This window comes from Homalodisca vitripennis, chromosome 3, assembly GCF_021130785.1.
Source record: "Homalodisca vitripennis isolate AUS2020 chromosome 3, UT_GWSS_2.1, whole genome shotgun sequence".
Lineage (NCBI taxonomy): Eukaryota > Metazoa > Arthropoda > Insecta > Hemiptera > Cicadellidae > Homalodisca > Homalodisca vitripennis.
Window position 1 is genome coordinate 15,832,181 of NC_060209.1, and position 25,068 is coordinate 15,857,248.

Sequence of the window (25,068 nt, forward strand, 5' to 3'; positions counted from 1 at the left end):
AACTTCATTGTATTTATTACAAACTAAAACATTTAACTTAAATTAGCAGTGCACCTGGTGGTAAAATTTTTATTAAAATTAGTATAACATTTAGTTACAGTTTAAATATAATACAAATACTCTGGACACCAGTCGATGATGTAAACCGTTACAGCTCGGACCAGAGCACACGACAGAGTTAGTTAAATAACTCATAGATCGAACTGTTAGTTAATTTACCGATATACACGGGACTAGTTCGTAAAATTAACTACAACGTAGTAACGAAGTATTTCCACTTCGCAGAACATGTTATAAAAGGTTATAACATGTTATAAAGGACAGTATAACAGTGTTTTCCTTTTATCGATTAGTATTGGTATAACAATTATTACGAGACCTTGTATAATTAGGCTATATAACTTATGTACCATTACTGACGCACGTCATCCCCTCCCTCCAGCCCTCTGAAGGAAGCTTAGTGAGATGCACCACCTGTAGTGTACCATCGGGAAGAAGAAACAGGAACCTAATCTCACATGAATAAAAAGTTCTAGTTAAAGTAGTACCGTTAAACTACAAAATAATTCGAAAACAAAGACCTAACCTCACACAAATAAAAAGCTCTAGCTTATGTAGTACCATGAAACTACAAAATAAATCGTGAAAAAGACCTAAATCACATAAATAAAAGGATCTAGCTTATGTAGTACCATAAAACTACAAAATAAATCGTGAAAAAGACCTAACCTCACATAAATAAAAGGTTCTAGCGTTATGTAGTACCATAAAACTACAAAATAAATCGTGAAAAGACCTAACCTCACATAAATAAAAGGTTCTAGCTTAATGTAGTACCATAAAACTACAAAATAAATCGTGAAGCAAAAACCTAACCTCACATAAATAAAAGGTTCTCGTTAATGTAGTACCAAAAAATACAAAATAAATCGTGAAAAAAAACCTAACCTCACATAAATAAAAGGTTCTAGCTTATTTAGTACCATAAAACTACAAAATAAATCGTGAAGCAAACGCCTAACCTCACATAAATAAAAGGTTCTCGTTAGTATAGTACCATAAAACTACAAAATAAATCGTGAAACAAAAACCTAACCTCACATAAATAAAAGGTTCTCGTTAGTATAGTACCATAAAACTACAAAATAAATCGTGAAACAAAAACCTAACCTCACATAAATAAAAGGTTCTCGTTAGTATAGTACCATAAAACTACAAAATAAATCGTGGAAACAAAAACCTAACCTCACATAAATAAAAGGTTCTCGTTAGTATAGTACCATAAAACTACAAAATAAATCGTGAAACAAAAACCTAACCTCACATAAATAAAAGGTTCTCGTTAAGTATAGTACCATAAAACTACAAAATAAATCGTGGAAACAAAAACCTAACCTCACATAAATAAAAGGTTCTCGTTAGTATAGTACCATAAAACTACAAAATAAATCTTGGAACAAAAACCTAACCTCACATAAATAAAAGGTTCTCGTTAGTATAGTACCATAAAAACTACAAAATAAATCGTGGAAACAAAAACCTAACCTCACATAAATAAAAGGTTCTCGTTAGTATAGTACCATAAAACTACAAATAAATCGTGAAACAAAAACCTAACCTCACATAAATAAAAGGTTCTCGTTAGTATAGTACCATAAAACTACAAAATAAATCGTGAAACAAAAACCTAACCTCACATAAATAAAAGGTTCTCGTTAATGTAGTACCATAAAACTACAAAATAAATCGTGAAACAAAAACCTAACCTCACATAAATAAAAGGTTCTAGTTAATGTAGTACCATAAAACTACAAAATAAATCGTGAAACAAAAACCTAACCTCACATAAATAAAAGGTTCTCGTTAGTATAGTACCATAAAACTACAAAATAAATCGTGAAACAAAAACCTAACCTCACATAAATAAAAGGTTCTCGTTAGTATGTAGTACCATAAAACTACAAAATAAATCGTGGAACAAAAACCTAACCTCACATAAATAAAAAGGTTCTCGTTAGTATAGTACCATAAAACTACAAAATAAATCGTGGAACAAAAACCTAACCTCACATAAATAAAAGGTTCTCGTTAGTATAGTACCATAAAACTACAAAATAAATCGTGGAACAAAAACCTAACCTCACATAAATAAAAGGTTCTCGTTAGTATAGTACCATAAAACTACAAAATAAATCGTGGAACAAAAACCTAACCTCACATAAATAAAAGGTTCTCGTTAGTATAGTACCATAAAACTACAAAATAAATCGTGAAACAAAAACCTAACCTCACATAAATAAAAGGTTCTCGTTAGTATAGTACCATAAAACTACAAAATAAATCTTGAAACAAAAACCTAACCTCACATAAATAAAAGGTTCTCGTTAGTATAGTACCATAAAACTACAAAATAAATCGTGGAACAAAAACCTAACCTCACATAAATAAAAGGTTCTAGTTAATGTAGTACCAAAAAATACAAAATAAATCGTGAAACAAAAATCTAACCTCACATAAATAAAAGGTTCTCGTTAGTATAGTACCATAAAACTACAAAATAAATCGTGAAGCAAAAACCTAACCTCACATAAATAAAAGGTTCTCGTTAGTATAGTACCATAAAACTACAAAATAAATCGTGAAACAAAGACCTAACTAATTTTGTTTATTCACTACGTTGAGGACGTGTGGGTGACAACATTCACAAAACGTGAAAAGCCCTGCAGGAACTTATTGCATAAGCGACGTAATTTACTTTAAGTTTGCCGGTGTTATGTTCAATTTAATGGAATGTAATTAATTACCGACAAATGCACAACATGATGGCTAAGGATGTGCACATGTTTTGGGGAACATGTCTCAGGAAGAGTGAGTGAAAAACGTGATTGAAAATACACATTGTTTTGAAAATATAAAACTTGAGACAACTTAAGAACAATTAATAAAGGTTTATCGTTTGTGTCTATATAAATCTGTTACACATTCTCGTTCGATACCAATTTCACTTAAGATATTCATTAAAATGATGTAGTAACTAACCGATCAAACTTAATACTTTATTTCTTCATACTTTTTTATTATTTTCGTCATTTTAGAAATTAATTTTGAGTTGATCATCTGCACTACCGAAAAGTATTTGAAATGTGATCGCTGCCATTTAAGATTTTTAATATTAGTTCAATGTCTCGAATCATGATTGTGTAGTCTATTTCGTGCGACGGGCCTAATTTCTACACAATTTCGATAAACAATTCCCCAGAAATGTACAAATGATTGTTGGAAATCGGCAATTTGTTTCATTTGAAGTTTAACATCGAAGAGTTCTAAATACATACAAACATTCGGATTTAAAAATAGAAAATATTCAAACTAAATTATTTTCCATACATTGTTTGTCAATATTGATGTATTAAAAAGAACAATGCAATTTTATGGTTCTACTCTATTAGTCGGTCTGCACGATGTGGGAGTAACATCTGCGTATTTTGCTTCATAATTTGTCGAAGTAAACAGTAATATATTCAATCGCTGATCTATGGAGCCTGGCAGGGGTAGCCGGACAAACAAGGGTCAGACCGCGGTGGGATGCAAATGTGGGGGTGTAGAAGAGGGCAGAGATCGGCGGTCTCGGGGCAGGGGTCACCCGGGGGCACCTGGTGATAAGGCACAGGTCCTCAGCCCGGTATCTCACAGCGGCGGGGTCTCGGCGGCAGGCGGGATTGACATTATAAATTTATTCCTCACGACGAGTTCGACGAGGAAAAAGGTCGGTAAGAAGAGGGAAAATAAGAAAAGGAAAATAAATTGCATTTATTCAATTGCGTTTTATTAGGTGCGCATATTTATCGGCGCGCGAGTTTTGATTGGTCGGCCCCTCCCTCCCCCCTCCCGGTCGGGTGGCGGCCCAACCGCTGCCGCGCCGCCTCGCGTCATTCACAGCGACCAGGCCACCGCCAGACGCTTGAGAGCGGTGAACGAGCGCGGGTCTGTGTGTGTGTGTCGTGTCGGTGACCGTGTTGTCGTAGCCACCACCATTGTGGAAGAGAGCGGGGCGAGGGAGGAGGCCTGGCTAGCGCCTGCCTTGGCCGACCTCAAGAGATCTGCGGCTATCCGTCGGTGGCTCCAGCAGCAACAACACCACAACAAACTCAACAACAATAACAACAACTCGCCGCCGGACAAGATGCCCATGTTGTTGCAGCACCCGCCGCCCCACAGGCCGCTGGACTCGGAGCCCCAACCACTGGACTTCTCCGTCAAACAGTACAACCTCCACCCGCGTCGGCACAACCTCTTCCTGCACTCCAGCAACAGCGAGACCAGCGAGGACGAGGGTGTGGGTCCGCCCCCGGACAGCCCGCTGCGGGGAGACACTTCCGGTGAGTGATACTGATACCAGATAACACTACTCGAGACACCTTACTCACTCCTTGTCACCGAAAGATTAATCACACTTCCGAATCTAGCGATGGTTTACGCCGTCACCGTTATGATGTGGAAGTGCTGTGTAGTGCAAGTGCGTTACGTTGTTACTAATTTCTCTCAAACAACTATTTTTACTACACACCATAAATATGCTAATTTTTACTGTGACTAAATAACACCAACACATTTTTTAATTTTTACTTTGCCCCACGAACATTTCACCAACAAGGTTTACAGTTGAAAGTATTGCAAGTTGCGGCAATTTATGCCGGTGAATATTAATGTGGCCTAAGGCGAAAAATACACTTAGGAACATCGAAGTAAATCTGAAAACACCATTAAGATAACATCGAGCACTTTAAGATAATTAATGTTTACAATTAACTCCGTTAATGCACGTTTAACCAGTATTCTAAAATAATCGACAATTCCAATAATAAGATAAGATATTTACAAAAGAAGGGACTGTTGGTTAAATTAGGTGTATTTATAATTTATTTGCATACATTGTTCGGTAATCAGACTTTTAGGGTCATAACGACAGTATGAGTTATTGCTTGATTTCATTACAGCCGTAGTAATAATTATTTCTGCAGTGCTCTGGCCAATAATCGCTCTATTATTATTTAATTAGTAACAAATTCCAATGTTACCAGTTCATTTTTAGTAGTAAACAATTCAGACATCGTAACATAATAATGCCTTTAGTCAAACCTATTTACAATTTAATTTTTAATCCAATGTGTGTAGATCACGATGTCTTAAATCATTGTTGTTTGTGGCATTGACCAAATTTGTTCAAAAACAAACGTTTGGAATTGTCCAAAAAATTTTGTGCGCGGCAAATTTGAAATCGTTTGTAATGTGATTGTATAATAAAAGGCTATATCAACTGTTCTGTGTAAACCTTGCGTAACTTCTGCGACTGTCTTGATGCCATAACACAGAATATTAAAATTGAAACCATACATTTTAACAATTCCGTAGTAAATTAAGTATTATGCTTGACTAAAATACGGTAATATTTATTAGGTTTAGCCTAAATCAATAAGAAAAATAAAGTGTAACAACTAGCTTTTTCGTCATGGACAATATTTTTCTGGGATACATTAATTGATTTATCTCTAAATTAATAATGTTTATAAATTAACGTTACATTTATATTTTTCTCACAAATAGATTCCTTTGTAAATAGATCACGTGACTTCCAGCCAAATGGTCAAAAAGGGCCACAAAAATATTACCGGGACACGAGTACAATTCCCCATCAAAGGGCACTCGTAACTCATTATAGAGGAAATTTTTTGGTAAGAAAATTTGAGCAGATGATAAAAATAATGTCTGTAAACAAACTGAAATAGAAACTGGTTTATTCGTAAATGCGTAAATCAGTCTATTAGTTGATAATTGTAATAGAAACTGGTATATTCGTAAATGCATAAACCAGTCTATTGGTTGATAATTGTAATAAAAACTGGTGTATTCGTAAATGCGTAAACCAATCAATTAGTTGATAGTTGTAATGGAAACTGGTATATTCGTAAATGCATAAACCAGTCTATTGGTTGATAATTGTAATGGAAACTAATGTATCCGTTAATGCGTAAATCAGTATATTAGTTTGTAATTGTAATTATTGGTTGATAATTGTAATGGAAAATGTTATATTCGTAAATGCATAAACCAGTCTATTGGTTGATAATTGTAATAAAAACTGGTGTATTCGTAAATGCGTAAACCAATCAATTAGTTGATAGTTGTAATGGAAACTGGTATATTCGTAAATGCATAAACCAGTCTATTGGTTGATAATTGTAATGGAAACTGGTGTATCCGTTAATGCGTAAATCAGTATATTATACCAGTAATTGTAATAGAAACTGGTATATTCGTAAACCAGTCTATTAGGTGATAATTGTAATAGAAACTGGTATATTCGTAATTGCATAAACCAGTCTATTGGTTGATAATTGTAATGGAAACTGGTGTATCCGTTAATGCGTAAATCAGTATATTAGTTTATAATTGTAATAGAAACTGGTATATTCGTAAACCAGTCTATTGGTTGATAATTGTAATGGAAACTGGTGTATCCGTTAATGCGTAAATCAGTCTATTAGTTTGATAATTGTAATGGAAACTGGTGTATCCGTTAATGCGTAAATCAGTCTATTAGTTGATAATTGTGACAGATGCTGGTATATTCGTAAATGCGTAAATCAGTCTATTCGTCGATAATTTTAACTAATTCTAAGCGTATAATTTCAAGTTGTTAATTTACATTATATTAATCTTACAAATCAAATAAAAGTAAAAGTAATCGCCCTGTTTAACGATTAACTTTTCCAAATTATTTATTACCATCAAGCTTAAATAATAAGCAGGTATATTGTATACGAGGTACATTTAAAGGGTTAATATCCTAAGAAATTCTAAATATTTGAGATCAGTGAAAATATTTGTGGATTGTCATCATATTTTGTTTTGTGGAATTTGTAGTAGTAACACACGTTTAGTTTAAACAATAACACCTTCAATAACAACAATAATTATTATGAAATATAAACACCACAGTAAAGTTTTATAAAAGAATTAACAGTCAATGCGACAGTAAAAATAAACGAAGGAGAATGTTTTTAATAGCTTGTAATTTAAAAGTCATGCAACGAATCATGAAATTACATAAGCCACATATTTTTATAGACTAAAATTAGGTATAAGATAGTAATAATTAGTTTGCCGAGCTTTAATCAGTTCATAACCAGGCAAATTGCTTTTAAAGTATATGCAAATTGCAGTTATGCAGGAATCGGCCTGTACAAACAGTTTTACACAATTGCATTGCATGCAGTAAGCAGATTGTTGCTTATCAGAAATCAGCGCTATCAGTGGAGGTCTCCGGAAAATTCTAGACAATTACCATTGACGCAGGCGTCTTTCCTTTACCATTTACTATTGTTTGAGACGTAATTTTAAGTGGTTAATTATTGTATTGGTTATTTTAATTGTAATCTAATTAATCTTGAACTTCCATAATTTATTCTTTAAGTAAACACAGAGCACTCGTATGAAAATAAGTATAATCCAACCATACTGGAAAACGATTCTATTTTCACCACAGAGGTCAGTAACAAAGTGTTTTTGTCAGAGCTGAGTTATTTTACCATTTCATCGATTGTATTTATTACTTAAACTTTTCTTAAACGCCTTAAAGTTTTTGATACTTTCATACATAGATGTTTTTGGCATAATCACTTTTTTTGTATTTTTAAAAGTCGAGGAAGTTGAATTATATGCTATTGGTCAGTAATAATTACAATCTCTAAATTAGTTAGTTTTATGATTAGGTCTACCCGAGAAAAGCAGCACTTATAGTTATTTAATTTCTGCCATACGTAATCTATAAAGACAATTAATATTTAATAAATTAAGTTCAAACAATATGAAATAAAGTACAGTGTAATTAGTACAAACTTACTTATACTGGGTAATTATAATTATTGGAATTTAATATTTTGAATAGTTGTTGAAATTTAGTTTTAACATGTCCGTTAAACCAGAAAAATTATCCCTTGAGAAATAATGTCATTTTGTCCAGTTCCAACATTTTCAAAGGCCGTAATATTTTTTTAAATTGCGTTTTTCCATAGCTGTAACCTACTACATGTTAATCAATATATGTAATTAATTTCATCAATAGCTGTGAAACGGTTTAGGATTAGTTTTGGAATGTTTTTACCACTATATGAATGATTATCTTAATAATTCCTGGTATCCGTGGATCAGTGTGTTTTCAATTTCCACCGACAAGACATATTTAGTACAAACATTCGTAAAATTACAATTTCCTCTAGGATCAGTGTGTTTTCAATTTCCACCGACAAGACATATTTAGTACAAACATTCGTAAAATTACAATTTCCTCTAGGATCAGTGTGTTTTCAATTTCCACCGACAAGACATATTTAGTACAAACATTCGTAAAATTACAATTTCCTCTGGGATCAGTGTGTTTTCAATTTCCACCGACAAGACATATTTAGTACAAACATTCGTAAAATTACAATTTCCTCTAGGATCAGTGTGTTTTCAATTTCCACCGACAAGACATATTTAGTACAAACATTCGTAAAATTACAATTTCCTCTAGGATCAGTGTGTTTTCAATTTCCACCGACAAGACATATTTAGTACAAACATTCGTAAAATTACAATTTCCTCTAGGATCAGTGTGTTTTCAATTTCCACCGACAAGACATATTTAGTACAAACATTCGTAAAATTACAATTTCCTCTAGGAATTGTAATTTATGGGACACAATAGGGGGAGATGTGCGCCGTGGCCGCAAACCTTACGATTAAACGGTCGCCCCCAGCTCCCCAATTACGCACTATATAGAGGCGGCTGTGCCACTGCCAACTTGAGTTGGGAACCTGCTACTTGTAGCGGGTATCAAGTTACCAGAGCCTATAAACCTGCTAATTAGGCATCTCCTCGTTATACCATCAAAGTCCGAACCAGTGCTCTAATGAACTGCTTATTTTGCCATTTTACGATTGAAAAATAACAATAACAATCTGAGTTTGAAATATATGTTTGCTCAATAAACGTCTCGGGAAAGATTGGACACGCCTACTTATCCATCTCTTCTCCAATTTGTTAAAATAGTCACAAATCCAATCAGTATGACAATTATCAATGGTGTTTCAGGATAAAGTATATAGTGAGCCAAAGAATTAAAAATGTTTTCAAATCGCAAAGTGTATATTTATTTACAATTTCGTGTGATTACGTCCTATAAAAACAACGTTTCAGCTACATTACCTCCTCAATGCAATGCAATAATTACAAATTTAGTGACAGAAGTTGTTTTATCTGTAATCTTGAAATAGATGAACGCTTTCCACCATACATGTTTTAATCACAGTGCGTGAATGCTCCATAAGTTAGCAGCTAGAAAGGGTTAAATACGAACAAATTACACATATATGTACGCATACACTCAGTGATACCAATTTTCCTTCACTGAGGTTTCTGAAATAGGCCATAATATAACTATGTATCCTATTTATTGCCTTTAGTGTAACTATAATAACGTGTTTCCTATTACAGAACTGTTGTTACAAATTGAGAAAAGCTGTATATTTAAAATAATAGTTAACTAACAACAATACAATACACAATACAATATGATACAATAACAATACAATACAATAGGATACAATACAATACAATACAATACAGTACAATATAGGAAAATATACCATAGGATGATTAGACTAATAATAACTAAGAACTAGAAGAGCATCGTTGGATTGATACGGTTTTCATCAATTTAATATTTCATGATCCTTCAAAGTAATCATTTCATGCTCACCAGCCTTTACGAGGATAGTGTTGTTTTAGAAAAGGAAACAAGCCAATAGTATACGGAATCGAGGCTTGTCCTAAAAGAGTCTGATGTTTCTATCAGTATAACAAAATAACAAACTGTATAGAATAGATACACAAGCAATCTTGATGAAAATTATTTAGATAATTTTATAACAGCACGTGACATTTTTGAATAATATTTCACTATTAGTAATAACAATGACATACAAAAGGATATAAAATGACGTTGGTGCAAAATAGTTTATTAACACGTTTTTTTTTTAATTAGCCTGTAAGTACTAAGCTGTAGTAAAAGTAACACAGCATTAGAAATAATGTGACATAATGATAATACAGCCAAGATTTGACATTGTCTTACCCTATTTAGCGTCATAATCATGTTTTGCCCCCAAAAGGCACTGAAATAACAATGAACTACGCTATTGTGAGTGGCTGTGACGGCGGAGTTACGGTCCACGATGACTTTCAACATAACCAGTTTAAAGGCACTTAAAGGCTGGCGACCTTCTCTGCCAAATAGGACGAGGCACAACCATTAACGGTTCCAGGTAAAACTAATGTCCCCGTGGTACTGAGAACCATAACGCCAAATTTACCAGCACAATTTGGATAAGTCGCCGTTGACAGTTCTGGCACCGCATCGTCCCACTGTATGTTGGTACGAATGGACTCATCACAAATAAAAGCAATTTTATGGTGTTATAACGGCTGGATAAAAAAGGATTAGTTTATGAATTCAAATAAGAGTTGTAGTCCAACGCCCTAATCCGACGAAAATCTTCAGCACTGACCGTGGTACGCTTCTTGACCGCAGAGGACACCTACTCATGGTGTGAGTATCATCTCACTCGTCGGTTCACATGAGAAATGATCTTCGGCCAATCGTCTTGATCCCAATCATCGTTGCAAAGACCAACTCCGTACAGGTACTGTCAATCAGGGAAGGCTCATTCTGAAGTTTTTTTTAGTCAGTTGTAAATATGCTGCATCAAACAAATGACAAATTCCCATCCGGCTGGAATTAACAGAAAGATACCAGCAAATAGCTGAGAAGCGCCCTAATCCGACGAAAATCTTCAGCACTTACCGTGGTACGCTTCTTGACCGCAGAGGACACCTACTCATGGTGTGAGTATCATCTCACTCGTCGGTTCACATGAGAAATGATCTTCGGCCAATCGTCTTGATCCCAATCATCGTTGCAAAGACCAACTCCGTACAGGTACTGTCAATCAGGGAAGGCTCATTCTGCAATTTTTTTGAGTCACTTGTAAATATGCTGCATCAAACAGATGACAAATTCCCATCCAACTGGAATTAACAGAAAGATACCAGCAAATAGCTGAGAAGCTGGTTTAAGAGATTGCCCAGCAGTTGTCCATGCGAAATTGTCTTCCTGCCATAATGCAACAATTATTTATTGCGTTACTGATTCAACTGCAGCTGGGATCCATCGAATTAAACGTTCTTACTTTCTCTACGAACGTGGGTATGATAAAGCGCCTCATAAATTAAATACAAATGATAAGTAAGTGTGTAGCCTCCAGATGCAACAGGTTCCACCCACTTCGTCCTATCCAACTTTGAGGAGGTTTCCAGTAGATTAAATTGGAAATTGAAGTATCCATTCCCACCAAAATTGTAAAAGTTCAATTTTTTCTTGCAATTTGTAGAACGGTATAGTCAAACTTCTCAAGGTGGAATACATTTTATTTGGGTTTTCAGCAACTAAATATTGAGTAATGGTGTATGTAGTAATGGGGCATTTTTTCATCCGTCAAGAATCTGGAATTTCGCCTACTTACAATGGTGATATATGATTCGACGAACTCATTCCTTCATACTCTTGGAGTTCAAGTCTGTTTGAAGAAATAAAAAAATATCATCGACGAAGATGTTCAAAAACAAAACAACTGTTTGCGTAGTTTCGACATCAAGGACACTTAGACCACGAAAGACTTCTGGATTTTCAGCAAAAACCGAGTGTCGCCGACATTTTTGTATCTCTTCAGATGCACGTGGACTCCAGATTCCAGGAGTCAAGTCTGATGTAGTGTAAGATTTCTGATGCCGCACTGAGCGAAAAGTGAAATGGAGCTGAATTTAACCTTCCCATTGAATGAACCTTTCCCACCTACGTAATTCCCAGCTAATCTTCAGACCATAACAGAATGAACAACTTCTTCAATGAATGAAATATAAATAAATAAAATATAATTTAAATATTCAACACACAAACAATGGCCAAAAGATAAAATAATAAACAAAAAACACAGCTAAACGTCAATATAGCAATGTTTGTACGATCGTTATAATTTTACTAGTATCAAAATGAAAACCAGTGTTATAATAATATCAATATAAATATTTTATTGTAGTTTGCTATCATATCCAAGTAAAACATAAAAAGTGCTTTCGATGATTTTAGATTATCTCTTTATCGTTATTCTCAATTACTAAGATTGCAGTATGATGAAAAGTGTCGGTCATTACTCGTTCATAACCAGAAATTACATTACAGATTAGCAATGAAATATGTTATTTTTCACCAAACTTGCACAATTATTGAAATTTTAGTTTATTTAATGATTACAGCGTTACCTCCAAACTCTGTACAATCTTAAACGAATGTTTTTTAACTCACATTTTTAGTTCCAAATCACTTAATTACTGGCTTTAATGCTTGTGAAGTAAAATCTTTAATTTTGATAGGGTACCATTAATTTAGTGATAGGTTCTTACATTATGGAAGAAATTAACAGATCAATTTAGTGTTTTAGGTGTGACATTTGCCTCACAGATAATCAACATTCATGTTTACAGAATAATTAATCGTTATTGACTTCTGGTTTTGTTCGACTGAGGAGCAGGAGCAGTTGCTCAAACTCAATTAATTATATAGCTCCACAACATCTCGTATGTGTTGTTAATTAGAAGGAATGGCTGCAAGAATAAAAATCCAGTTCTGGTCCAATTGTATATTTCATTTTTGAAACTCATTTCGATATTCTCTAACCCTATTTGATAGATAAAACAGGTATTTTATTTCAGTATTTACTTTGTCAAGTTGGTAAGCCTGAAAGGTTTCAATTATTCCCTAAACCCACCCACGACGTTGTCCGCGCCGCGCGGCGTCCCGGGCCGCAGAACCTATAATTGTTACCTAGATGCATAATGCAGTGATTAATCTCATAATTAGATATGCAAATTAATTAACCAGGTTGTTCGCGAACGGTACGCACAGTCGCACGGTGGTTAATTATTTTATATATGGTAATGCGTAGTGTTTGCGAGTATCATTGTCGAAAGAAACCAACTGTTTTAATTTTGTGCGTTTAATTAAGATGAACATGTAGATTGCTGGGAACGGATGGGTTTGCTCTAATTGTAATAGTGAATCTGCAGACCAATAGATTTACAGCTCCTAAATCGAGTGGTAATTAGTTTATTCTTCCAATAAACACATACAATGCGGTATAATTCAATAGAACAAAACGAGTGTGACATTAGAATATTGAAGGTATGTGAGTCTTATATATTCGTGTATTTTAGTGTGAAATAATAGCTGTCATAATTTATTTGACTAGTAACTAGAAGAAAGCCCTGCACGCTGTTCATAAAAATCCCGGTTATTGTTCTATTCTACTCACTCCCATTGTAGGGTAGTTGAATAAACATATAGTAGGCCTCGGAGACAACGAGTTTCAGATGTACTGGTACAGGCAACTTCTGTACTTCAAGAACAGAAAATATAATTATGGTGCCTTAACAAAGTTAGGGATTACCTGTACCTATTGGAGGTGTGGACTACCTGTAACTAACAAAGTTGGGGATTGAATGTACCTACCGTAGGAGGGAACTTCCTGTAACTAACAAAGTTGGGGATTGAATGTACCTACCGTAGGAGGGGACTTCCTGTAACTAACAAAGTTGGGGATTGAATGTACCTACCGGAGGAGGGGACTTCCTGTAACTAACAAAGTTGGGGATTGAATGTACCTACCGTAGAAGGGGACTTCCTGTAACTAACAAAGTTGGGGATTGAATGTACCTACCGTAGAAGGGGACTTCCTGTAACTAACAAAGTTGGGGATTGAATGTACCTACCGTAGAAGGGGACTTCCTGTAACTAACAAAGTTGGGGATTGAATGTACCTACCGTAGAAGGGGACTTCCTGTAACTAACAAAGTTGGGGATTGAATGTACCCACCGTAGAAGGGGACTTCCTTTAACTAACAAAGTTATGGATTGAATGTACCTACCGTAGGAGGGAACTTCCTGTAACTAACAAAGTTGGGGATTGAATGTACCTACCGGAGGAGGGGACTTCCTGTAACTAACAAAGTTGGGGATTGAATGTACCTACCGTAGGAGGGAACTTCCTGTAACTAACAAAGTTGGGGATTGAATGTACCTACCGTAGGAGGGGACTTCCTGTAACTAACAACGTTGGGGATTGAATGTACCTACAGGAGGAGGGGACTTCCTGTAACTAACAAAGTTGGGGATTGAATGTACCTACCGGAGGAGGGGACTTCCTGTAACTAACGAAGTTGGGGATTGAATGTACCTACAGGAGGAGGGGACTTCCTGTAACTAACAAAGTTGGGGACTGCATATACATACCGAAGGTGGGAAGTTCCTCTAACTAACAAAGTTGGGGATTGATTATCTGTACTTACAGAGAACATTACCTGCATCTACCGATTGTGGGGTAGTTTGCACTGCCTAAAATGGGTACTTTTCTCAAGGTGCTCTCTTGATTACTCTTATGGTATAGGTTTTATGGCTGCAATGGTTTAAAGTCAATTTCTTATACGTCTATTGTATCTGTCTAATTTGACTCCATTTTTACGATACATACTAGCACCAACTTAAAATATTATAGTCTTTAAAGTATTTTGCAAATCTGAAACGAACAAAAAGGGTTATCGTTTATCTGAATACAATCATTATTGTGATTAGTTATTTTCTAACATACATTGTAAAACATTATGTTTGAAATAACCCCTATCTGAGCCTTACAAGAAACCGTTCCAGAAATTAGTTGTTTTTACAGCGTTCGCTTTGGTTCAATTTTCAATCAATCCGCATTTTGCACAGTTTAGAAGTGAGAATAAGGTGGAAAATCAAAGTTACGTCAAGAATAACTACCTTAGCTGAGTGTAGTGAAGGAAGGTCGGAACACATACACTACAGATCAGATTAGCAATTAGAGTAAAACTATACAATATTAATTCTATTATAATTTTCTGTACGTCTCTCTTTGACCGCCCTTCGGATGGTCACTGCCAGTTCCAGTGTGTTGCACCTCTGCGGATCTTTATCAATAACGGCTCACTATCGCAATTCTAGTGTTTTAATTCTAACAACCACATTTCACCCGTGAAACCTTGACGTCCTATTGAATAATTCAGCGGAGACTCATTTAAATCGTTTTACAAATATATAATAACGGAATGAGGAAAAGTGCATCTCTGGTCATGTCGAGTTGAGAAATCAGAGAAAAGCCAGTCATGTGCTTCATCTACATTTGCAGTAGTTGTTGATTTAACTGCAACAATTAATATTTTATGGATAATTAATGTGAGGATAAAAAGGTTAGAACATTTGCAGTAGTCCTGTTATCTTTTATAACACGCGTCGTGGATAACGAGCTTTTTAACATGACGTTACGTTAGTGTAATTTATAATTGGTTTGAATCGTAAAATTATCTCCTTCTTGCATGATTATTTTATTTTCTTCACCTATTGCGTAATATCTGATTATCAAAGCGAAACAGCTGAAATTCTCATTAAAAAATACTGATGTTGAAACGTACTTTATTAAAAATCGTAGAACTCGGAACGAGCTGATATTATTTTAACCATTCCTTTGAAAAACCTAATTTTCATAAATTATTTTACTCAGTTCTGTTATACTTTTACTCCTACTAACTCTGGATCACGAATATATAAGCGGGTACGAAGTATGCTTCTAGGTGCCAAACGAGGCTGCTCGTTCTAAGACGTCCTTCCTTCAGGTAGCTATTTGAATATTGTTCAATCAATCTGTAATTGATAAATATTGATGTTATGTTCGCACGCATGCGCAGACTGTCGGGACTCCAGGGTCGCGATAGGTCGTGTGGCTGTATTGGTTGAGAAACGATCCCGTTATTAATTGAACTAACCCAATTAACAATATATAACTGTGGGGTGAGGAGGGGGGTCACGATAGGTCACGTGATCACCGAGCACATCTCGTGTACCGTGGACAGTAGAGAACCGATCATTGCTGTGAGGGTGGCGGAGTTATTGAGTTTCAATTACAACGACATTATAAATGAATTTTGATACTTGTCTACACATTTAAATGAAATAAAACTTTAAGAGAAATAACAAAGCTGAATTTATCTTCGAGTAGGATGGTTTTCTTATGGTTGTAGCGCTCTGACTCTATTTTCTACTACACGGACAGAAAATATTTGGAACTTTTTAATATAAAATCAATATTTTAAAAATTCCTGAAATACTTTTGAGGCATTTTCAAAACAAGTTGATAAAGTAAGGACAATTCTGAAATATCCAGAATGCGCTGAAATTTATTCAGTTTTTTTTATCTCCAAGCATAGCATCAGAATCATCGAAGTACTACATAGTCAGTTCGAGATTGAAGAAATAGCAATGAAAACTCCTTCGTACATATATTAATGAATTTGACATATATTTCTGTAAAAACGAAACACATAGTTTTACACATTAATTATAACAAAACATACGATCGAACGTTTTCTGAAACTTCAACACATAATGAAACACTTATAATATAAGTCTTAATCCAAACGCTGTAACTTCTTTGTTATAAAGATGAATCATAACAAAAGTTTTGTTATAACATTAGCTATAAGCTGAAAACAGTTTTCATTCAAATTTTATCGGGTTACATCGAATTATTAAATGATAGGTACCCAATCAAACAACTCGTTTAGAATAAGAATTTTGTTTGTCATCAGATTGTTACAAGAACAACATTATTTCCATCGTTCAGTAATATAAAAGATCATTGAATCACTGAAATAGTCAATTTTTTATATTACTGAATGATGGCGAATGTCCGAAAAATACTTTTTCTTTCACAATCATTCCATCGTCAAAACCAACTTCAAACACAGAACAATAACATCATCAGATATTTATTTACCTACCAATCAAATTATGCACAAATTTGCACTCTGGTTATGAATTTACGAAAAAAATTAGAAATACTAAATTTTTACAGCGGTTGCAGATTAGTTTAAACAAGTGTTGAAATGTACGTTGATAAGAAAGATAGCAATTAATAGTAATTACCTGAGGAAAAATCGCTTTGTATGAGAGAGATTTGACAAAATGAGGGAAGTTGGGAAACAAAATATGTTATTGTGACAACATGTAATACACTTTTTCTCACCTAGAATTGTAATGAATACAGTTGCAAATGCGTATTTGAAAATGTGTTCATAAAAAGAAAATTGTACAAATTTCATTGTATTTTTTGCATTATTTTTTCAATCGACTACGTTGAATCAAAAGTATTTACAAAACACTGGCTGTATTATACATTCTGTTTTCATGAACTCACCCAACTGTTGTAAGTTAAAGTTGTTGCAGTTATGTTACTAAAATGCCCCTCCTTCTACTTTGATCATGGATAAAGTTTTTAATTACATAAAGCGAATTACGCCTTTAAACCTCATGCGCACAGGTTTTTTACTCATTGAGTACAGATCTTTTTTTAACACGGCGAATAACATTTGTTTTTTTGCGAACGTAGCGTTTTGTAAGTATATTCGTCGTTTTGCTAACAGAAATACTTATTTCCAACAGAAAGTAGGATAACAATGCAACTTGTTCGTTCCTTTTTGCCAAAACGATCACAGCCACTCCTTAGTCCGACTATCGAGTACACCAGGACATGTCTGCAGTTTGGCCGATCCTGACAAAGGATGAACGTCATCCTTATTTAGAAGCAACTACCGCTATATCTCGATCCCGCTCTTAGCAACGGTCATCCAGGATCCTCTGTTTGTTGCGTTGCGGAACAAGCGGCTCCAGCGCGAGTACCATTTACAACTGCGGGAACATTGAATAAAACTGCAGCCATTCGTTCAACATCTGTGGACGTGAACACAAAACCTTTAGCAACATTTTTGTTGCTCACTGTACAGAACATATACAAGATGTTAAAAACGTCCCACAAGGGCTTCATAATTCCCATCGATTACAGGTAAAGTAATCAAACGTGGTATATCGTTACTGCACCTTTTGAAGTAACTATAATTTTTTGTCATAACAGGGGATGGCCCACAAGGAGTCAGAAGGAAATCTTAAATGAGAGCATAGGTCGAGTAGTACATCAAATTAAAGGTCTTTATTTGTAGAGTACAGTGCCGCAAATCCGACCTCAAAAGGTTCACTGTTTAAAAAGTTACGCTGCTTTAAAGTTTGAAACATTTACAATGTAGGTCCTGTTCTGGATGAGTTATATAATATTCTTGTATGTCCTCAAGTTGTGAAAGTTAAACGTAGTAAATGAATACTGGACTTCACAATGGGAGTACTTTCAAAATCCGACACAACGGGTGAAGACGATGGAGGCCGCTGCGTGCCCGAGGATCCACCCTAATTGTCTATGGGGTAATTTTACGACAGTATTTTCATATTTTATTTCCCACTTCCGACGTTTGCGTGCTGCGCCGAGCAGCAGGGTCGTATAACGCGGCTGGCTGCCGGCGCTGGGACCGTCGTGGCTGCTACCGCTACAGTCCGCCTCTGGGACAGAGGAGTCCAGCAGAGGTCTGGTCTGGATCGGGAGAGAAGTTTCCTCTAGGAAAAGTCATAGAGGCCGAACTAATTCATTCTTGAAATTTGAATTACAACTAGTTTTTCCAATTGGCACTAGGCTGAAGGCTCGTCTAAAACAATGAAATTGGAATAAATTGATACTCTTTCCATCCTGTCAAAATCCTATGTTGGATACTTCATATTAAAGATTACTCTTATTTAAAGATTGTTTAAGATTAAGATTTTTAATATTTACAAATCTTTAAATATTCTAATTAAAGAATAAATCCTATAACAGATACTTTTCAAATTTTCCGTAGCCCATGAATCTGTAATGGCTATCGTGAACAATACAAATTGCAACTTTACCAAATTGTCACGTTTTTCATCACGAAAGGCGCCATCGACTAACGCGGAATGACTTCACGATAGAGTGTGAATACGGACAACTCGCATGCGCGAAAGGCGGTGACCTGGCTAGCGGACGCAACTGGCCTAATGTAAGAACGATGTAAATAACCAGACCACCGCATTAACATTCTCCTTCATATTAATGTGCGCGGAAATAAACGAAACATATTCATAATTAAAAAGGTCGCTCGGTTAGTAATGGGGCCCGAGTGACAGGTGCTCCCATATCTGCATATAACATGCCTGCTGCCACCTGCACTCTGCACTCTAATTATCCCACTTGCACTTGAGTGCAGTTGTGTGTCGTGCACTCAGGCCCAATCTCGGCGTTCTGTATTAACCATCGATGATCACCACCCTGAACTGTTTTAAAACTATTAGAGTTATAGATTTACAGTTGTTTCTGACAGGAAAATAGGTATAATTTAGGTGAGTAATTAACAATTCCTCGAAGTGCTACACTCATTTTCCAAGCAGATTTACGGTAGGCTATAGTTTTTTTTATAAATCTCTAAAGAGTTTCGCAATGGCAAAATTGCTCAAAACAATCTTTGTGGAGGATTTTCAAGGAGCAAAGTAGACAATGAAAAACTTCGTTATGGTCGAGTGGAATAACAAAAAAAGTATTGAGGCCTCAAAGTGGGGAAGTCTTATTAGGTATTCATTGTTGTAGATGGAGATTATTTCTGCATTGTGTTGGATTCCAGGAAAGTCTAATTTGCCTTTCGTTCATTCTAAGAATTTTAGCAGAAAAATCCCTGAAATGATCGGCTGTCAATTAGACTGTGGTGAAGCTTACGGTACCTAAAGTGAATGACCCTTGAGTCAAGTTCTATGATTGACGCCCCTCTAGAAGGGTGCGCAAGCCTGCACTTGTTGTGGAGAGTAACCCTTGCATTTAGCCAAGCACGTGCTCTCCCAACCGTGCTATGCTCGTGCTCATGCTCCCAAGCAGGGGCTTACAGATCTCTAGAATCTACCTGGGCCTCCACCTGTTTCCAGCTGATTTGAAGGTTGAAAATCCGTAAGGGAGTATTTTCTGAATGTTCTGGTAAAAGCCCGTCTGTTAAGTTCAAATGTACGAATGCTGGCAATGGTAAATTCCAGTGGATACGGCCTTTGCAAGTCGTGGTCGCATTGGATGACCGCTGAGCGATCCTATCCTTGCAAGCACCCTCTCCAACCATACATTATGTGGTTCGGAAGTCATATGCAAGCCGTTTAACAACCATGACCCATGGCCTTAACTTCGACAGATAAAAAAAGTTATTTTCTAACTCGAACTTTTAATAAATTGCATTGTTTTATCATTTCAAGAAACTCTACATACAAAGATAAGCAAGGACGTGGTAAATTTCAACTTATTAAAAATCTCATAAGTTAAAAAAGAAAACCAAAACTATTAGTGTATTATTTAAAACCACGTAAAAATGAAGGCGGGAGTATTTTACGCCCACATTTAACGCACTCCATTCACGTCAGTTTTTTGTTTCTTTAATTCTTTCGTCTAAGTATAAAATATTTAATGACGCATCTGAATGTCGTGTAGCCTATAAATCAACACCCAACTTGTGTTCCTGAACAGTAACCATTTTTTACTGTTTTTGTATTTGAATGTTTACCATAAATTTTTATTATGTGTGCATTTTAGTATCGGTAAACCGTTTTGAAAAAGAAGTATTTTTTTATACGTAAAAGTTACAAAATAAATTATCAAAACCATATTGCCAGGCTGAATACGGACTATTATACTGATAATTTAAATCAATATAAATAAATTATCACAATTCCTTAATCTGGATGTATGTTTTTAAATGTTTATATATTTTACAAACCAGAATTGAAATTAAAATTTTCGTGGTCGAAAAACTATAGCCTATAATATACGCTTGAAATTTAACTAACTCAAATTTCCTGTTAATGTATTTTCTCACTTTCTGTAAGTAACATGAAAATAGCAGGTAGATAGACGTCAGCAGATTCCCACGTGTCAGCGCGGCGTATGTAAATGGGCGGTGTAATGAGATGACTCAGCAGGAGCAGGATTAGTGTAATCAGCATCAGCCGCCGCAGCCGTAGCCGCAGCCGCCACAATATTGATACCGGACTAGCCGCTCTGCTCCGGTGATCAAGGCTGAGCTCAACCGTTCTTGTAATCAAAAGATTTACGTCTCGGGCAGATGTTTCTTTTACCAACGTTGGACCTTAGGGTTGAAATGGTAACTCCCTGAAGGTGACAAATGGCAGTGGAACCTTAAGGTTGAAATGGTAACATCACCTAAAGTTGACAATTACAATGGAAACTTAAGGTTGAAATAGTAACTCACCTGAAAGTGACAAACGGCAGTGAAACCTTAGGGTTGAAATGGTAACTCACCTGAAGGTGACAAACGGCAGTGAAACCTTAGGGTTGAAATGGTAACTCACCTGAAGGTGACAAATGATCATTGGAACCTTAGGATTGAAATGGTAACTCACCTGAAGCTGGCAAATGGGAGTGGAACCTTGGGGTTGAAATGGTAACTCACCTGAATGTGACAAATGGGCAGTGGGACCTTACGGTTGAAATGGTAACTGACCTGAAGGTGAAACATAGTAGTGGAGGCTTAGTTGTTTCCGTATGTTAGTGTAAAAAGAGCTTGAGGATCAACTCGATGCAGCTATTGCATTACATGAAGTATCATGACAACCATTTACTATAGAATATTTCACAATTGTAAATCATCCAACATGATGGGTCATCATCGACTGAAAAGAGTGTCAACCTGAAACTCTGAAATTAATAATGTTATTGTAAAACCCTGTCATCTTGTTTGCTCATTTTCACGTTCGTGTCGGGCAAAACAGAGATTCAAACATAAACACCCCAAATGTGACATTTTCACGCCCTTACGCAGCGTTCAGTAGCTCTGCCACCCAGGACGCCAGAGTCAGACGCATTGCGCAGGAGCATTAGACAGGTGCTGCCTATGAAACCCCTCACCAAATTCACATTAGCGCATAATGTATTCAAGATTGCCCACGCATTTCACTCCTTTTTAATACACAAATGAGGCTTCAACGGAATTCCCTAATTCCCTCCACCACTTCGAAAAAGACATTAGTGCTGGGTCTGCTTTGTCGAGAGTGAGTAGTCAGATTCCTCTCGCCCATCCCTCTCTCTCGCTCTTGGACGGTAATCTGTGTTGGCTACTCGCACCTCGGCCGCTAATTGTATGCACGACGTACTTCGGCTGCCGCGGTGGAGGCTGCCGTCTTGAATCGCTCTCGGATTTTGTGGCTGAGTCGAATTTAATGAGGGGCTGGAATGCGATGGAACTGTCACCGGAGCACGTGTACAGCGCGTTATACACGGTTTGACACCGAGTTTTCTTCACCAACAGTTGGCAACAACATTTACTACGCCGTTTGTAGGAGTTTCATGAGGATTAATCATTCTAACTGAAGATTCCTGTAATAATAGTCAATTGTTTAAACTGTTGTAGACCTACTCATAAAACATTACTCTTGTTCCTTGTTTGAAGTTTATTAGTTTACGATGGAAGGATTGTGAAGGAAATAGAATATTTCCGGACATTTGCCATCGTTCAGTGAAAAAAATCAGTAACACTACGTTTCGAGATCTGCAGTCTGATCTCTTCTTCAGGTAAATAACTAACCTAACACAGAGTTACAAACTAGGTTAAAGTAAACAAATCATACCAGAGCGTTGTGACAAGCCTATGTTAACAATCACAACCACCATGTTGTGTGTCAACTTCACTATCTCTAAAACATCCACTTATTAAAAAAAAAAAAAAAAAAAAAAAAAAAAAAAAAAAAAACTAAACATAACACTAATTATTAAAACTGAACTACAAAGTACAGGTCACAATACGTCTGCATTCGTCGACCAACCACCCACGACAGTCGTAGGTGGTTGGTCGTCGAATGCAGGCGTGTCACAACGCTCTGGTATGATTTGTGTATTTTAACTTCACTGAATGATGGCAAATGTCCGGAAAATCCTGTTTTCTTCATTACTCTCGTTTAGAGCAACTAAGACTTAATTCCCAATGCATGTTCATACGATACTGCATTGATCTAAACGCCATCGTACACAATTTGACGTTAGGGAAAACGGCCTTAATGAAATCTTCAACGACACGACGACCAAGTAGAGCGGTAACTATCAGAAAGCAACTATTCTCTGAACTTCAGTCTCGCTTATTATCCCGCTGCTTTCATTACTTCTTGCGCTAAATACAAGTACTCGTAAACCAGTTGGAATGAGCATTTGATGTTTAGTTTTATGGTGCAGGACTATTCGTTATAAGTACACGAAGAGAGTATTCAGCAAGGTTGTATCCGACGTTGTAGTCCCCGTGCATAATTGTTTTAGTTATTATGTCCGCTAGCATCTCTTATCTTACTATAACATGTTATATAAGTGAGTCCCATGTTGCAATTTATGGCTTAGTACAAGCAATTTGGTTCCATTGTAGCATTTATGGTTGCACTCATGCAAATCTTATGAGGCTCACTACGAGATCTTATAGAAACAGTTGTATGATCATGTTCTTACGGATATCTTTTAATTTCTTGGCTCCGATGACACCCGGAGCATTATTGCCACTTTCATGTCCGGACACCTGAAATCGTGGGCATTAGAGGATCGTTTGTTCGTGATTCGTGAAACCGATCAAGGCTCGCCCTAGAGCACAAAAGAGCTGCGAGGCCGCGTACATTACGCCGTGACCCACTTGTCGATAATTAGCCGAAAATGTCAAACCTGTGCTCGCCATGTTCAACCTTTTCGGCGTATTAAAAGTGCATTAGTCCATTCATGTAAATGTACGGGGCATTAGAATACTCACCATTATGGATTGGGTAATCTTTCTCACTGGCTGTACGAGGTATTTAAATAGAATATCAAGGCCTTCGCGATCATTAGAGTTTTCGGCCCGGCAGGCTTTGTTAGGCCCTCATTAATCGTTTTTATGTCAGCCCCGGCGTGAAGGAGCGATGGGCATTAGGGCTTTTGACTGTTCGCTCGGTGATTTCCAACTGACATTTAGGAACGAGTTACAGCAATAGTGAGAGAAATGATTGCTCTTTAGTTTGACGTAATGGAATTTCGATCATCGTATACGTCCAGTACTGAATATCAGAAAAATAATCATACAGTAGATTTTAGGAGTTGCAAAAATGTTTCTTTAGTGTCTTGATCCTTTTCGGTCGTAGGATGAGTGAATAAGTGCTCATGCCACAGCAATACTGAGAAAAATTATTGCTCTTTAGTTTGACGTAATGAAATTTCGATCATCGTATACTTCCAATACTGAATATCAGAAAAAATCATTCAGGACAATTTTAGGAGTTTGCAGAAATGTTTCTTTCTTGTCTCGAATCCTTTTCGGTTAAAGGATGAGTGAATAAGTGCTCATGCTACAGCAATACTGAGAGAAATGATTGCTCTTTAGTTTGAAGAAATAAAATTTCGTTCATCGTATACTTCGGTACGATATAGTACGGAATATCAGAAAAAAATCTTGCATTGTAGATTTTAGGAGTTGAAAATATGTTTTCGTGTCTCTAATCCTTTTTGGTCATAGTATCAGTGAATAAGTGTCGTGTACATAAATCCTACGTTCCTAAACACTGCGCGAAATCTTCCTTGTTTTGACGATTATGACTTGTCCGGTGCCAACATGTTCGGTGCCACCAGCATACTAAACAGCGCTTTCGTGCCAAGACATACGTGCGAGGCTTGCCTAGTCGAGGTCATCATCCCAGAAATTCTTTTCCTTAACCGGAACAAAAAAGCGACACACGACGAAGAAGGAGAATTGTTCCAAGTTAGACTCTGAAAGTCCAACAATATTCGAGGTATGTAAAACCATCTTTCTTGCGGACCAGCTCGTATATCAGTATTCTAAGAAGCTGACCCTAATGAGGCTACTCTAGAAAATGAAGTACGGCCGAGGGAGGGAAATGCACTCGGGTTCTTCACTGCTCAATCGAGTCGAGGTCTTGGATAATTAAGACATCC

At 36.3% G+C, this 25,068-nt stretch overlaps 1 protein-coding gene across 1 annotated transcript in view; it reads left to right on the forward strand.

Moving 5' to 3' along the window:
- The first annotated feature begins 3,535 nt into the window (after window positions 1-3,535).
- Window positions 3,536-25,068, forward strand: part of LOC124358092 — a 119,579-nt gene continuing 98,046 nt past the window's right edge. The window contains exons 1-2 of the mRNA XM_046810386.1: window positions 3,536-3,682; window positions 3,833-4,379. Coding sequence (XP_046666342.1) covers window positions 3,536-3,682; window positions 3,833-4,379 — 694 coding nt within the window. The remainder of the gene's footprint in view (window positions 3,683-3,832; window positions 4,380-25,068) is intronic.